Source organism: Canis lupus, chromosome 31, assembly GCF_048164855.1.
Source record: "Canis lupus baileyi chromosome 31, mCanLup2.hap1, whole genome shotgun sequence".
Classification (NCBI taxonomy): domain Eukaryota; kingdom Metazoa; phylum Chordata; class Mammalia; order Carnivora; family Canidae; genus Canis; species Canis lupus.
Window position 1 is genome coordinate 34,420,122 of NC_132868.1, and position 13,196 is coordinate 34,433,317.

The following is a 13,196-nucleotide window of genomic DNA, read 5'->3' on the forward strand; positions in this document are numbered from 1 at the left end:
TTCTTCCAAACACTAGCTAGAATGGGACTATAACTTGGTGTCATACAGAGTACAATGGCTCGTGATGGTTGCTTTCCAAGGGAGGATTTAATAGTTTTTTTGTTTTGTGTGTGCTCACATGATAGTCTCTTACATTTTTGTACCTGGTTATCATTTCTTCCCCAAGAACTAGCACAAATAACAATTCTTAGCTCTTTCTTTAGGAAAAGGGGGAAAATAAAGTACCACTCCAATTAAAGAGAGAAGGAAAGTAGGAAAAGGTTGGGGAGGGCATTTTATAATTCATTCATATAGGCTGGTGCCTCCTAAAATGTTTCTCCTTATGAAAAACAACTGAAGAATAAGATCAGAAATAAGAAATCAAGGACTTTAAAAGATTTACCACTTGCTTTTTATAGCTTTATTGATGATTACCAAGTTTCAAGGTGGTTCAAATAATTAAATACTGCAACTGGGACATTAAAAATACAAACTAATTTACCAAAATAATTGTATTCTGAATATTATGTACAATATTATACATTTTACATTACATAAAGGGTTTTTATACATAAAGGTAAAATTTGATTCATGATTATTGAAAATCCAAAATACATTTGAACAAAACATTCCTATGCATACATACACAATCACTCCACCGGGATAATCAAAACCATACATGAGTGTGGTTATTAAAAACTAACATTACATTCATACAATGGTAGAAATTAAATTTGTCTTTACTAATTTGAGTGTATTACTATAAAAACCACACACATATGAATTATATAACCTAATTCTAGATATTTAAAAATCTTTATGTAAAAAGACAAATATGTCTTGATCTCAAAAGAAATTTTTTATTTTATTTTTTTTTTTAATTTTAGGGGACTTTTGTAGTCATTAAAATGCCATCCATGGGCATCACACAGGCCCGGGTCCCTGAAAATAGAAAAATCATGAGGGTCTATCATATATATCATCATGGGTACTTCATTGTATAGTTTTCAAAAAATAATCCTATTCAATTGTATCATCTGAAATGCCTTCATATTCATACTTGTCATCAAAGAGATTACATAATGAGGAACAGAGCTGATGGGGAAATACATATATTACTGTAGAGAACTAGATATTGAAACAAGGATATCACTAGATGATTTCAGTAGAACTGAATGGGTGTGCTCCCGAAGACCATACCACCCACACACACACACTAAATTAGTTACTAAACAAGGTGTCAGTCCTTCAAGAAGGTTAATACACTGCTGTGTCCCATCTTGTTTGAATACCGGAATATCAAAGTCCAGAACACTGTGGCGCGAGTTTAGGTACCATCTCCTTTTAAAATCCAATTCCTTTCCAGAACGGCTGTGATTTGAGGTAAAGCCAAACATTTTTCTAACTGATATGAAGAGTCTGAAAAACAACGTCTGTATAATCAAAATGCCCTTCCAGTTGTACGTCAGTCTGCAGTGGATCTTATTCCAGAGACAGAGGGACGAAGATTCCATCAGAACTATACGCAAGAACCTCAGAAAGGCAGCAGTTAATAAACTGACCATTCTCCTCAAAGGCTACACAGCGCTTTGCAATATTCCCTATTTGAAATCCTGTATTTTCTTCAAGGCTAACAACCGAACACCTGGAAACTAGAAGATAGAAAAGGAACAAGCTGAAATATACAAAATCGGTGCCCTTTCCAACATCACATGATCTATGAAAATGAGATTCAAAGGCTAAGGTTTGCTTTATTGTTTTTCTTCTCCTTTGTGTTTAGCTTAAATATAAAAGAAGCTCTAAACCTAGGTTATCAAAATATATTCATATAAATGTATGAGCATTTCTAATACAAAAGTTAAAAAAAAGTCTAAATTTTTAATTTTTGTAATTAAATATCCTAGAGTTTCAGTAGGCAGATTTGTTTCTGAGCAGCTTGAAAATAATCCGTTGGCTGAGCACCGTCCGTGAGGTGGGGCACTGCTACATTTCCGCTCTTCGCTGTGATTTCTCTGCAGCCCCAACCCCATCTTCTTCTTCCTCCTCCTCCTCCTCATAGGGTTCCTCTCGGCCTTTGGGGCGGTTATCATCTCGAACTTCTTGTTCTTCGCCATCGTTGTTTTTTTCATCAGCCTTAAAGATAAAAGGAAAAACAAAGAGATAGGGGATAGAGTGGGTGATATAAATAATTCCTTTTTTTAAAAAAATGTGAAGTTATTCATTTGTAGAGAAAGGAAATGAGTGCAGAAAAATGTTCAGATACGCAGCAGTGCTAGTCTTTCCTAATCCTCATACTGTCACAGTTTTCCTAATTCTAGGTTGGCCTGTTAAACCGCTAGCACGTGAAACGTACCCACTGGTATCTACCCAACTGGCCATACGTATCTCCTACACATGCACAAGCACGCAGTGGACATCTCTGTCCTGTACGTACGTTTTCCTCATTTTCCCCATAGGTCTCTTCAGCATTATGCTCCAATTCCCTTTTTTTCTCTTCAGTCAAATCTTCCTGAGCCTGAAAGAAACCAGAGATACTAGGTGACCCTTTTTATCATTTAATATATTATGATATGAACATATGATAATACGTTCTTATGCAAGAACATATTTTGATTTCTAAAATGTTCGTTAAAAGTAGCAGAAATGAGGAGTCTGGGTGGCTCAGCTGGTTGAGTGTCAGTCTGCCTTCAGCTGAGGTCATTATCCCAGGGTCCCGGGATCCAGCCCCATGTGGGTTCCCTGCTCAGCCAGGAGTCTGCTTCTCCCTCCCTCTGCCCCTCCTTTCCGCTTGTGCATGCACTCTCTTTCTCACTCTCTCAAATAAACAAACAGAATCCTAAAAAAATAAGTAGCAGAAACTAAAAATAAGCTTGAAAAAAAGACAAGTCTTTTTGAATCAGAGACCTGATTTGTCTATTAGCTATGGAGAGATGTGTAATACACCCCCTACAAAAAATCATTGCCACTGATTTAGAGCCTAGGACTTACGTGTCTGAATTTCTCATTTCTTTGAATAAGTGTTAATCCTGCAAGTATAGCACCTGAAGAAATTCAGCTTATAAAATTAAAAACTCCCCTTTTCCAAATGGAGGAACTCTAGAAGTCTCAAGGCTCTGATAGAAGTGAGTTCTAGGAAGGAAAGAACCGTCTCTCTTACACTCAATTGTCTTCCATGCCTAGATGCATACCTGGCACACTGCAGCTGCTTAATAAATATTGATGAATGTATGAGGCAATGAATGCATAAGTGAATGAACACAAAAAACATCTGCTCTGTTAAAGACACAGAAAACAGACACCCTTATTACATGCACATGATGTAGTAAAAAAAAAAAAAAAAGGTGTACATCTAATCCTATAATTAAGAATATAAAGTTCTCTGGCTAACATATCTAGAACCCAGAACACAAGCATTTCAATTTCTTCTTGAAATAGTTACTAAACTGCCCCAAATCCCTACATCTCTTCATTGTTCTAAGTAGTTTTCTACTTAAGTAGAAATAGTTCTTTTAAAAAATATTTTATTTATTTATTCATGACAGAGAGAGAGAGAGGCAGAGACACAGGCAGAGGGAGAAGCAGGTTCCATGCAGGGAGCCCAACGTGGGACTCGATCCCAGGTCTCCAGGATCATGCCCTGGGCTGAAGAGTGCCCTAAACCACTGAGCCACCCGGGCTGCCCAAGTAGAAGTAGTTTTAAGTAGTTTTCCTTTATGTGTGCTATTACTGTTTTAAGTAGTTTTAAGTGCACTATTTCTATTTTAGCCATTACTATTATGTATCTGTCATGGGTCCCAACTATTTTTTTCAAAACACAGGTCAAAGAAAGCGTCCGAATATTTTTGCAGACTAGTCTCTATTTAATGGTTACATTCCACAAAAATACAAGGTAAAATATTTTCTAGCTTAACCATTCTGAAAACCATATGTATGCCAAAAGACTGGAGTCACTTGAATTTCAAAAAATTGCTGCCCATCCATTAAGCGTCATGTGGAGTCCTGGGACTACAAGAAAATCTAACCTGTCCTACGACAGGGGTGTAAGAGTAGGTCTTCCTGAACAACACAGAGAATTACCAAATTTGGTTGGTGGGGGAGGAGTGTTAAAAATCCCAGAAATGGGCAGGGGAAGGAAAGCACGCAGGTGTTACAATGCAAGAGGAACAAATCAGGGGCTGCCTCAAGGTGTCCAGCCCAGGTGTGACAGGAATGAAGCACAACCCACCGCACAAGCTTTGGCAGGAACCTGGCTTCTTATGAGCTGACAACGATGACCCTTCAAAGACGCCCTAGACAGAGCCCAGCTTTTACGAACTTCTTCTAATCAGCCCAGTGTCGGCCAGACTCACAGCCACTGAACTACAATGGCATCCAATAAATACATTCTGGGGACAGAGGCACAGGGCATTCTTTGTATTTACATGTCCCGGTGGCGGAGCTTAAGAGACAGACAGACCTGGATTAAAACCTTGGCTCCCAAATGCTGGCTGTATAAAAATAAGGTCACTTGTTTCTATTAGGAAAATTTGCAAGCAAGCACAAGCAAGGCAAGTAATTCACTGAACTCCTTACAGCCATCCACAAGGCTCAAAAGTTAGCTCAACGTTGCCACTCCCGCATGACCTATCAATCAGTATTCTTTATGTTTTTGATGACCTATTATTTAAAAATTTGGCGTTGCCAAAAAGAGTTATGGGTGCTTAAAAGTGACTGAAATGCTCAAATATATATATATATATATATATATATATATTAAGTGACTGCTTGAAAGCCCTGAGTGCTCATTTTCTCCAACTATAATTGGAAATAGGTCAATCTGAACACTCATGGGAGAGCGCGTACAAGGTTATTTGGCTACGTTCAGTGGCACTGGCAGCCTGTGGATGTCTGCCTACAGCATGGACATCTGGACGTCCTGTAATTTCACCCCTACCCACCTCACCGTGTCTCTCTAAAAACAAGGTCGTTTTCTTATATAATCGTAATGCCATTGTCACCTGATAAATAATCCCATAGTACCATCTAAAGTCTAGCTCCTACTTAGCATTTTCCTGATTATCTTCAAAATGTCTATTGACAGCTGGTTTAGCCTAATCATTATCCAAACAAAGGCCATGCCTAACATCAGTTCTGCCCTGGCAAGATGCACTCCCTCCCTAGGAGAAAATGCTGATGGAAGGCATTTTTGCCTTAATGCTATTGACTTGTTTTGCTATAGAATGACCCACACTCTGGACTCACCAGCTTCTTTAAAGTTATGACTTAACTCATTCCTCTAGACCTCACATTTCTTACAAAAGGAAGTTAAAGACTTACATGAATTCAATTTGCAAAGCAAGAATTTTTCAAAGGTGATGCTGCAGATTTATTTTTTCATCACACCAAAAGGCACGTAACACTCGTCCCACTTTTCTTGAGACTGAAGTCGGACAGCGCACTCAGAAGGCAACTGCCTCATCCGGATGCTCCATGATAAAATTCCCTGACCTCCATTCACCTAGTGATATCATCCATTGATGACTGGCTCCTAAGTCACTTGTTTTAATTAGGGGTTACAGAAATGGTGACTCTCTAATTTCACCATTCCTTCTGCATTCACTAACTTCTACAAAGAACTTGCCCGTATCCATTACTTAGTTACTGTGCTTGTTATACTAAAGTACAGTAGCCTCTAAAATCAGACGTGGGGGGCGGGGGGGGGGCTCCAATCATGGTTCCAACAATAACAAGCTGGTGAGTTCCAAAAACTTAGCCAACCTCTCCGAGGCTCAAATTCCTCATCTGTAAAATAAAAAGGTTTGATAAAACCAGTGATTTTTAAGTTTCTGTCAGGGGGAGGGAGGGCGGGGGGTCATGGGCCCTTTTAAGACTTTGGGAAGAAATGCAAATGTATGTACATAGGCACAAATACACATCATTTTACACAGTAGTTTCAGGAGATTCAGACTCCCCTGAGTCTACCTGTGGCCACCTGTCCGAGGAATGCTTCTCCAAACAGTGTGTTCCTGGAATAATTCCTAGGTTCCTCCACAGGTAAGATCAAAATCTTCAAGGGTAAGGTCTGAGCCAGGAATTTGTGCCTTTCACACACACTCTCCAAGGTGACTCTTAGCCACAGCTAATAGTGAGAGCTACTAGCTTGAGTGACAATGACTAGGGGATTAAGAACGTTTCTGGCTAGAGATGAACACCCTTGCATAAATTCCTTCTTTTATTCCCTGGAGATCTATTTATAGAAAATTTGGGTTGTTTACCAGCTGTCAATAGAATCTGAGGTAAGAAGCCCTCTGTAAGTTACTCTTTAGAGAGAACCACAAATAAAGATTTTGTGATTTTCAAATTTATTGATAAATACAAGATATATTCTTCATGTTTGGGACAAAAGTAATGCAAATTCATCTCACAAGGCACTACTGAAAAGGAACAAAATGATACGGCATTTCTAATTTTCAAAGATACTTAGACTTAAAAAGAGAAGCCAAAGGTTACTCCTTTCTAATGGAGACACACCAATTAGGTCTTCCACATTCGACCCTCCTTAGCATCTTGATAAAGCTGATGCAAACATCTTGTCAGAGATTTACATCACTACTCCTCATTACTCATTTTGAATTCACTGAAATCTAGTGTCTGGGGCATTTTAGAAATGGTCCCTATATGATGCAGCAAAGTTTAACTGTCAAAATAAGACAGATCTACTGAGGCCAAAATGGGCTTTGGTGTTACACATCAAAGATGCCATAGGATGAGACACCACGGACCAGAAGGCTGAACTTGAAGCAATCCAGAATTCTGGGGTCCAAACACGGGGATGGAATATGACAAAGGAAAGGCCTTCAGCACCAGTGGCTCTCGTGAGGGACACCACTGCTGGCTGAGTCAGGGGTCACGGGTCACGTGTGCGCTGCCTGGCCGGCTCTGTGCCATGGGCACCCACAGGCTCCCAGTCCCACTGAACGTACCAAATAACCTAGTGCGCGCTCTCCCACGAGTGTTCAGATGGACCTATTTCCAATTATATTTGGAGAAAATGAGCACTCAGGGTTTTCAAGTGGTCATGTAGCGTATATATATTTTTGAGCATTTTAATCACTTTTAAGCACCCATAACTCTTTTTGGAAATGCCATAATTTGTCTTGTTTACTCATGAGCAGATAAAAAGTCTAGAAAGTAAGCAACATAGGGATGGGATCCCCACATGAATGTCCCAAACAAGAAGCCACGAACGCTTGTTCATAACCATCATTTTTCTGTCTTAGAAGGGTAATGCTATGGCACCAAGATTAAAAAAAAAAAAAATGTGGGGATAGTGCAAATTTTCAAATGGCACACTCGTCTTGGGTCCTATTCTCTGAGCTCAAGTCACAAGTGTGATGGGCTATACCTCTGAGCAGGGAGGGCCCTGGCAAGACGCACTCCCTCCCTAGGAGCAAATGCTGATGGAAGGCAGGTGACACGGGATGGACGGGAGGGGGACCGTACCTCCCTGTGGTCTGCTGGGGCAGCTAGAAGACTCTGAGGCTCAGTGAAGATAAGGACGCATATGACATGGTGGTGCATGGTCTTCAGAGCATCCCACAAATGTCTCACGTGCATCACTTACAAACAACATGAAATGGGTTTGCACATATTGCCTTCCTCTCTTTCTCATTTTGCTGCAGTCTGGTGAGAACTGCATCTCTATTGTTAGTCCTTAAAGGGTATTTGGGAACCACTCTTCTCCCTTTTCCAGGGAAGAACTGGGAATAATGGGAAAAGGTGGGAAGATCCAACAGCTGACCATCTCAGGAACTGCCTGAGGAAGGCAACACAGCCTGTGCAAGGGCCTCTGGGGATGGGGAGGGGAAAGGCAGGCTGAGAGCACCCCTACATGGGAGGGTGCACAACCTTGAGCCTATATAAGAGCAAGAGAGGGTCAGAAAGTGGGGCCGAGACACCAAACAGGAATTCAGAGCAGGGAACCAGAGAAGGAGAAGCAGGATCTGGGGCCCGGTGCAGGGAGAGTAAAGGGCTCTGGTGGGTTCAGCCCACATGAGGGACAAAGAGCAGTGGTCCTCACGTCGACCTGTCACCACTCTCCACCCCTCATGTCTCTTTCTTTTTTCCCCTATCCTTGATCCCTCTCGGATACAGGAGTGCTCTCTTCACCTTAATTGACATCATATGAAGGTAAAAAAGTAACCAGTAAATACTGATTAAAATTTTATGTTTACCCTTCTGCATTTTTAAAAAGAAGCCAAGGTGAACCTCCTCTCTTTTAATCCCTCCCAGATTCCTGGCATCTGACCCAATGAAACAGAATAATATTTGTCCAGACATCCTGTTACAAGAGAAGTCCAGACAAATACCTTTTTCTTGCCAAATGCCTTAATATTCAAGACTGCTAATTTTTCTAACTCTCTCTTGTGACAACATAGCTCAGGCTCTTGATAGGGATGAACAGTAGGATGAGAACAGAGAAAGAACAGAAAGTCCAAACCAGTTAGAGTGAGTGTGACTAGAGCTATGTGTCGCCAATGGCTGTAAAGAGCACCATCCTTTTCTATTTTTCCAGGATAAGTGCAAATTTTAGCATTAGGTCTGCGAAGTGGACAACAAATACGGCAAAAATAAAAAAGCAGGGCTGGTTGGGGGAACTGTGCACACGAGTGTAGTGGCGCATGTATTCTGAGCGGGATCCCCAGGGGTGGTGGGGGGATTGGTCTAGGCTGCCACTTGTCCATCTATTCATGCAGTTCCCCTTCGGGCCAAAGCCCCACAAAGGCAAGAAGCCTGGCTGAGAAACCCCTCTGAACTAGAGTTTGAATTTAGTGGACCATTTACTGGGCCGGAGAGAGACGAAACATGGGGCGTTGGCCTCTTTCATAGCAGGTCCCCAGGTACGGAGCTTCGGTGATCCATAGAGTAGAGCACTGTGACTCACCAGCCACAACCAACTGCACCCATCCATCACTTGCACAGATGTGCCACCCCGATAGGTGCTCTATAAAACTAACAATAATCTGCCAGAAGTTTCCAATGAAAAGGAAACCAAAATGAAATTTAAGAAATTCCATCCATGGGGCGCCTAGGTGGCACAGTCAATTAAAGCAGCTGACTCTGGATTGCGGCTCAGGTCCTGATCTCAGGGTGGTGAGACCGAGGCCTGTGTCAGGCTCTGTGCTCAGCATGGAGTCTGCTTGAGATTCTCGCTCCTTCTCCCTCTGCTCCTTCTCCCCACTCCATGCGCGTGTGCTGTCTCTAATAACATGAACTAAATAACATCTTAAAAAAAAAAAAGAAAGAAAGAAATTCCACCCAAATGCATTTTATTCAACTGAGCTCCTTACATATTTTTCCCTTTCTGTATTGTTAAATTTCATCATGACATGAAATTCTTAGGAGGGAAGCAGCAAAATGTAGAGACTCTAACAATTTTTTTGGAGGCTGCCAAGTGTACCCTGATGGACACTGTAGGGCACCCCTGTGAGACGGAATTATGGCAATGTCTACAGAGCAAGTTACAGGAGTTACACCAGACCCCCCCACAATAGGCAAAGCTTTGCTCTTCTCTCTCTTTTTTTTTTTTTTTTTTTTTGCTCTTCTCTCTTTTATAAGGAACAGAAACAGGAGAAAATATTCTTACAAAGATCACACAGACCTAAGTCTACCGTTCCTAGAAGGCCGAATGTCTCTCTTAGTTCAAAATTTCTAGTGAGCACCAGAAGGAAGGAGTCTATGGCCCTGTTTTTGTTACCTCCTAACCAAATGTCTCTACTTCCACGGTCCATTTCCTCTTGAAAGCACCCTTTTCTCATCCTGCCTATGTTTTTCTGCAGGTGTCTACAGAGGCGTGTCAAAGCCGATGCCGCCGCTTAAGGTGGTGCGATGCACCAAGCAGCCTGATCAGGGGCCTGCGTCTGGCCTCCCTACCTCCTCTTCTCCCTCTTCCTGGTACTGCTCATCAACATTATCCTCCTGCTGGTCTGGGTTTCCTGCCATCTGTTGAAACAAAAAGGGGAAGCTCAGGTTACTGAACACTGGAGATGAGTTTTACAATACGCTCAAAGGGAGGGCAGGCTTGCTGCCATAAAAAATGTACTTTTGATGCATCGGTGGCCAGGAAATGATGACTAATCCTTCCCAACACAAAACCTAGGAGGTGTGTCACCCTCTCTCTCTCAGTGTGGGCCTAACATTTCACACAATGGCTCAAAAACCAACCAAAGAGGCAAACCTTCCGTCAGTGTGTGTTCGGACTAACCCTGCATCCACCAAGCAGTTACTACTAAGATGCCCGGATTTAAACCCTCTGTAGTAGCATCTGCTTACCACTAAATGCTCCTCCATTTCTCCGTTCTCTTGCTTTTGACTGCTTTGCTTTGGTTCTTCATTTTCATCTGGCAAATTTTCTTCTCTCACTTGCTCAGCTTCCTCAAATTCATCTTCGCCTTGATTATTGGGGTCATCTGCTGGGTTTATATCCTCTACAGCTGCCCTCTGCAAAATTTTAATAAAAAGCAACCACTACTTCGACATCCAGGATCAAATTTAATGTCACTGGAAAGACCACACACTGGCGGAAAATGAAATCGTCCTTCACCAGACTGTTCAGATCTATCCCTGCCAAGACTCGCAAGTACACATCCCACTGTCAGAAGAGAAAACCTCGGCTTTGTTTGTCAGAGGCTGACGGAATCAGAACAAACAGCGCCTGCTGTCTGCAAGCGATTCCAAAACGGTCCCCCAAATTCGATCACGAGAAATGTGAGCATGACAAACGGACAGCGAGAGAAGTAGTTAATAAAAGCTAAGGGGATCCCTGGGTGGCGCAGCAGTTTAGCGCCTGCCTTTGGCCCAGGGCGCGATCCTGGAGACCCGGGATCGAATCCCACGTTGGGCTCCCGGTGCATGGAGCCTGCTTCTCCCTCTGCCTATGTGCTCTCCCTCTGCCTATGTCTCTCTCTCTCTCTCTGTGACTATCATAAAAAAAAAAAAAAAGCTAAAAGACCAAGTAGGAGAAATCATTAAGATGAGGGATGGAGATGGGCAAACTGTAACTCCTTTCGTGAGTATGTTGATTTTGATACAGACACAAGCAATGTTTCACGTGTTAAGTGGGTGGACAGTAGGCAAAGAGCGAGGAGGCCCCACCACAGAGGACCCAAGAAAGCGGCTGTGGAGGAGACAAGGGGCTAAGCCAAATGCAAGCACTCAGTTTCTAGCATGGAACAAATTTCTGTACGACACACACCACCATGAAAGAGAGACACTGCAGCAGCCAGAGACAGGAGGAAACACACAAACACACACACACACACACACACACAAACGAGCTAACCCAGTCTTCAGCAACGTATCTTGAAAAACCTCTCCCCCGCCCGCCGTCCCGCACAGCAGCTCTCGGGTTTGCTGTTCCACAAATGCCCTTCACGATATCAACCTGAGAATCATCTCTATTTTCCTCCACTCAAACTCCCAGAGCACCTCTCAAAATAATGCATGTCCTCATAAAGATTCAGATTTTAAAGCCCGAGCTGGGCAGAAACGGTAATGCTTGCGGGAGCTTCTTGATCACTCCAGGGTCACCAACAGGACACTTAACCGAAGTGGCAAATGCTGCCCAGAGAGGAGGCCTCAGAGTGAGATTTGGTCTCTGTCGGTGTTCTCCGGACAACACGATTCTACTCCAATCCAATTCACCTCGGAGCCTTGAACGTGGTCAAGAGCTCAGCGCGCGGTCTCGCTGACTTATTGTGCGCACACCCCCGGTTGTACACTTCTTGCAAGTGCAGATGACACTCTTCTTGGGAATATAGAGTGACAAAGCATCACCTTCACACGACGCCAATCACTCCACAATCTCTTGTTGTAAAGATTTCTTTTTGTGCATTATCGATAGTGCGTGTGAAAGCATGGGGAAAACGTAACACATTCTCTTCAGGAAAAAAAGTACCCAAAGCTTTTGCAAGGGCCCACAAAACGTACACACCAAGTACGTTTGGGTCCAACCCTAACCAAGTAATAAATAAAGTTGAATAGGCAAGGTTGTTCCATCCAAATCAAACGGACGACCAGTTATAACTCAGTGAAGCCAGACAAAATTTTTTTTAATTATATAAAAAAATTGAAAATAGATGAGACAGAGAGACAATTAGACTAACACTTTCTAATTAAAAGAAGGAATGGGAGGAAGGCCACCAGTGTGTTCTCCAGAGCCTGTCAACCGCTGACGGGAGAGTCAAGGGTTATAGTCAAGTAGCCAAGGTACACGGCAGGCCCCAGAGGCCGGTGCCTGGAACAGGCGTCCTTTTGCTGCCCCTCCATCCCTCTCAGACAGGCACACCTGCTCCCCTGCCGCTGTGACTACAGACTCTCGTCCTGTCACAGTCTCTATCTGTGTCCTGCTCTCTGGAGCACCTGCTCTTTCCTGAGCGAACTGTCACAAGCGCGGCTCCAGTGACCACAGAAGGACTGTGCTTTGCCACAGCCTCGCACACGTAGAAAAGTCACCCGGGGACTTGAGGTGGCTATCAGGAAGCTTTCCCAATGACTGTCACAGAGCCATATGGATCCCTCTTTCCATACAAGCAAGACCCATATGACAGCATCGACTGAATTTCACAAGCACAGTAGTTGACTTACTAGCACAAGAGGACAGTAAGTTGTAAAACGCATCTACACACATGCACGAGAACACACTCACTGGACACTTGCTTGCCTGGTCGGGGTCCTCTCCCAGGAAACACAAAGAACATTCCCCGTTAGTAGGTCTCTACCAATTTATATTCTAATTCTGCTACAGCCCCATGGTACCTGAGCAGTTTTGTCTTTTTTTTTTTTTTTTTCATTTCTCAAGCTACACGTCCTTACCGATGTTATTAATTAAAATGGTCCCTGCCTGCTGGGAGATGACAGTCACACGACACACACAGTGCTCCAGCGCGCTGGTCAATGGGCCCCTAATGGTCAGCTTCCTTCCTCCAGTTCTCTAACTCCCACACTTGCTCTTTTTTTTTTTTAAAATCTTTCAGAATGACTGCATATTTCGAGCCTCTCAATATTGCTTTTCTCAGTCTTACTTTTACTAATATAGAAGTTGGCAGAGGGAAACTCCTCCTACGTTTTCCCGGAACAACTTCTGGGCCGGTCTCCTCACACAAGCACCCTCGGTTTACAGTTAGCGACACTGCTTATGCCATCACACAAGCCACCTTCCTTCTGCGCCGACATAACAG

General features: G+C 42.9%; 1 protein-coding gene across 4 annotated transcripts in view; it reads right to left on the reverse strand.

The window, feature by feature from the left end:
• Window positions 1-377: 377 nt before the first annotated feature.
• Window positions 378-13,196, reverse strand: part of GOLIM4 (golgi integral membrane protein 4) — a 78,086-nt gene continuing 65,267 nt past the window's right edge. For all 4 annotated transcript variants that reach the window (XM_072807984.1, XM_072807986.1, XM_072807985.1 and 1 more), the window contains 4 exons: window positions 10,291-10,458; window positions 9,892-9,960; window positions 2,414-2,494; window positions 378-2,112 (listed from right to left, as the gene is read on the reverse strand). In XM_072807984.1, coding sequence (XP_072664085.1) covers window positions 1,963-2,112; window positions 2,414-2,494; window positions 9,892-9,960; window positions 10,291-10,458 — 468 coding nt within the window. In that variant the 3' untranslated portion in view covers window positions 378-1,962. The remainder of the gene's footprint in view (window positions 2,113-2,413; window positions 2,495-9,891; window positions 9,961-10,290; window positions 10,459-13,196) is intronic.